This window comes from Apaloderma vittatum, unplaced genomic scaffold, assembly GCF_000703405.1.
Source record: "Apaloderma vittatum isolate BGI_N311 unplaced genomic scaffold, ASM70340v1 scaffold41361, whole genome shotgun sequence".
NCBI lineage: Eukaryota > Metazoa > Chordata > Aves > Trogoniformes > Trogonidae > Apaloderma > Apaloderma vittatum.
The window spans coordinates 7,157-10,447 of record NW_009698135.1 but is presented as its reverse complement, the minus strand read 5'-3'; the positions used below and the strand labels follow the sequence as shown (position 1 = coordinate 10,447).

General features: G+C 44.7%; 1 protein-coding gene across 1 annotated transcript in view; it reads left to right on the top strand.

Moving 5' to 3' along the window:
- Positions 1-593: 593 nt before the first annotated feature.
- LOC104280284 (secreted frizzled-related protein 2-like) overlaps positions 594-3,291 on the top strand; it is a gene marked incomplete at its 5' end in the record, with an annotated part of 8,049 nt that continues 5,351 nt past the window's right edge. The window contains one exon of the mRNA XM_009877884.1: positions 594-727. Coding sequence (XP_009876186.1) covers positions 594-727 — 134 coding nt within the window. The remainder of the gene's footprint in view (positions 728-3,291) is intronic.

Sequence of the window (3,291 nt, the reverse complement as noted above, 5' to 3'; positions counted from 1 at the left end):
GCATTTTCTGAGAGCGGTCATTTGGAATTTGGAGCAAAAATAAAAATGCTATTGAGCCTGCTGTGCTGTTTACGTCTGAAGAGCAAAATTCCACTTTCTTAATGATAATAATTCCAGCGCTTCGCTCCTCCTTTCAGCCACCTTGAAAGTAAATTGCTTCACAGGGCATTTAAGCAGCACGGTGTTAATCGAAAGGCGCCGCCATGCAGCGCATGGGATGTGGCCTGAATGTAGTTCTTTGAGTGTGCCCCTAGTAAGTCAGAACAGGATTCTAGTTCTTCCTCTAAAATCTCTTTATGCCACTTGTCCTGCTCTGCAGTGATCAGAACATTGCTGGACAGGAGACCAGGAGACCCAAGAGCTGACTGGGTCAATGCATATTGTGATGGCAAAGCTCAAAGCAGTGCGCTTGCATTAACTGATTAGCAAATCATTTGATCTTCCTATGCTTTTTTTCCCATCTCTGGCTTACCTAGTCTATTTAGGAAACGCTACTTAACTGGGTTTTTAATAATATTCAGCACACTTATGCCTTTAGGTGATACTGTTGGAATCTGTGTGGGTATTTGCATGCCTCCTCCTTGCTCTTGTAGCACCTGAAAGGTTCATATTCAAACACACTGACTTCCAGCATCCGCTGCACCATTAAGCAGGACAGTCCATGTGTGGAGCAGTACAATGCAGTGGCGTTAAAGCTTCCACAGGAAGCTTGTGGCCAAGTCAGAAAGTAAGTCTGGATCACCCAAAGTGTCAACTTTCTCTTTCACTATTAAACCAAAGTTCCAGTTAATCATTTGGTTGTAATAGGGACAGAGCTTAGTATGCTAGAGCAGTGAGCCTCTAACAGTTTGCATTACAGATTTATACGGAAACACAGTACTTCTGTCCTTAAAAAATTAAATCAATGTTAAAGCCATTGTGATAAATTTATGAGGCTCTTTCAAAAGCATTTACGACTCTTTCTTTGCTGTTTTACAGATACTGTATATGGCCTTTTTTTTTTTTCCCATAAACCAAAGGAAACATGGTGAAATAACTCCTGCCCTGCAGAGTAAGGATGTTGATCCAGCAAAAGCTGACATCACAGTGATGACCACCTCTCTCCAGCCTCCTTTTTTGTGACTTGGGGTGCAGAGTTACAAGCTTTGATCCTTGTCCGAGAGCCTCGCATCTCTGCAGTTAGACTCCAGATAAAAATGACTCCAGCTGAATATTGCAACAAATGTTTAGATTCAAACGAAAATTCCTGGCATCTGCTAGATTGCTCTCAAAATCCTTGCTTGCTTTGAAGAAAAATTCAGGCCCACTTCTTACTGGGGTCTGATGGGTGGCTCCTGGTTAATCTCTGTCTGTCTCCTTGGTAACAGTCAAAGGAGACACAGAGGTGGGCAGGGAGCGAGCCTCCAGCCCCTGCTCCTGTTATCAGGGCCCATCAGCAAGTGACCATTGCTCATATCCAGGAACAATAAATGCAGCCCCTGGCTAAGGGAACAACCACGCAGCTTCTTCAGAGGTCTCAAAGAACATCAGCTGCACTGCGGATATTGAGATGGAAGTTCCTCTAAACACTCAGGTCTTGTGGTTTGTGCTGCTCACTGAGAATGTGTGCAGACACTGCAATTATCATAGTTGCTAAACTTGTATTTTTTTTCATTTTAGACAGTCTTTTTTCAAGCAACCTCTACACACAAGTATCACTATGATTAGAAACACTCTTCCCCTAGCAGCTTTTGTGCAAGTTGAATGCTTAGCTGGTGTGGCAGCAGTAAATCACAGTTTACTGTGTTCCCAAAAGCAAGCTGCATGCATATTTGCATGATGTTTTTTTCCACGAGCAGCTGCGCATTTGCAAAAAAGGAGAATCTATAGCACAGCAACACAGGTGCTGCAGCTCCTGCTTCTGCTGAGGAGACAACACCTGACTGACCTGAAGCATTCTCCAAGCAATGGCCATCTACTTTGCATGTTCATTTTAACAACTTCCACAAGACTCCCACTGAAAATTAGAAATGATAATTGCTTGCTGTCAAACCTAGTTTCAAGGTAGCGCCTGCTCATGAAGAACATCAATATAATTAAACCTAAACAGAAGCATAGTCACAGTTTGTCCCTTGCTTAAAAGTGGGTTGTGAGCGTAGCAAAAATAAGTGTCAAAGTGGTAAATTCCTTACTAAATGATGACACTGAAAATGTCACAGGGTGAGGAATTTGACCCAGCTAACAACTTGAACCCAGTGACTGTCAGAAGAGAGAGAAATCAGGAGCTCCCATAAATGACTCTCCTGACAAAAGATGGCTAGCAAAAATCACTGGATTACGGATAGTGCTCTGGCTTCAGATCCAATCTTAAACCCAAAGCAGTCATAGATGTCCAGCAAAGGCATTTGTACGTGTTTTGTTCTTGGGGATGGTGACGATGGCCCTAAAACTAGCTTCATCATTCCTGATGTCATTCCTGATGTATTCCCTGACAAATGGCTGCTTCAGTCAAAAGAGCAAGAAAACAAGACGAAACAGAAGCAAAGCAGATAGACGGTTTGCCATTCTTCTGATGTGCTTCCTCCACATCCTCAAAACCTTCAGGCTCCCCACCAAAGCACCATGCCAGTGGTGGCCAAGCAGCGAAGGGCAGCTCCTTCCTGACCCATGGAGACCTTAGCCCTCCTGCGTGGTCAGGCCTTCAATTCTGAACATACCACTGTCCCCACACAGAAAAAAATTAATTTCTTTGGCGTTATGAAATGACGACCCACCGAAAGTCAGTGAAGCATCAAAAGAGAGCTGGCCGCCTTTAAGAAACAGCTCTGTGGTGGCTCATAAATGACCTACCTCCTGCGAAGCCCTGGCAGGGAACTGACTCAGAGAAAACCAGTTCTTTTTTTCTAAGACTGTTCCTATGGAGACTAAGTTTGTCAAGGGTTTGTCAGCTCTTACTAGATCATCTTAATCTCACACCCTCTCGTTGTTCCTGCCTCTGTTCTGTCCATCAGTGGTGGCCCAAACTCTCAAAATCAGACCTGCTGGCTCAGAGGCCACCACGCCTGCTCTCGGGTACAGCTGGAGCTCAAACCAGCCCAGGCCAAGCACGGGGCAGTTTTCATGGTGACTGGTGGGAAGCGGCAGAGCAAGCCCCCTTGGCAGCCCCGTGGGGCTATTCTTGTAGAGTAGCTCCAGCACAGCTAGTGACTCAACAACCCCTCATTATCTGGAGTAACAGAGTTCACCCAGGCTTTAGGATCAGTCAAGTTTTCTTGTAGGTTGTGAGGCAGTTGCAGAGAAAAACATCTAAAT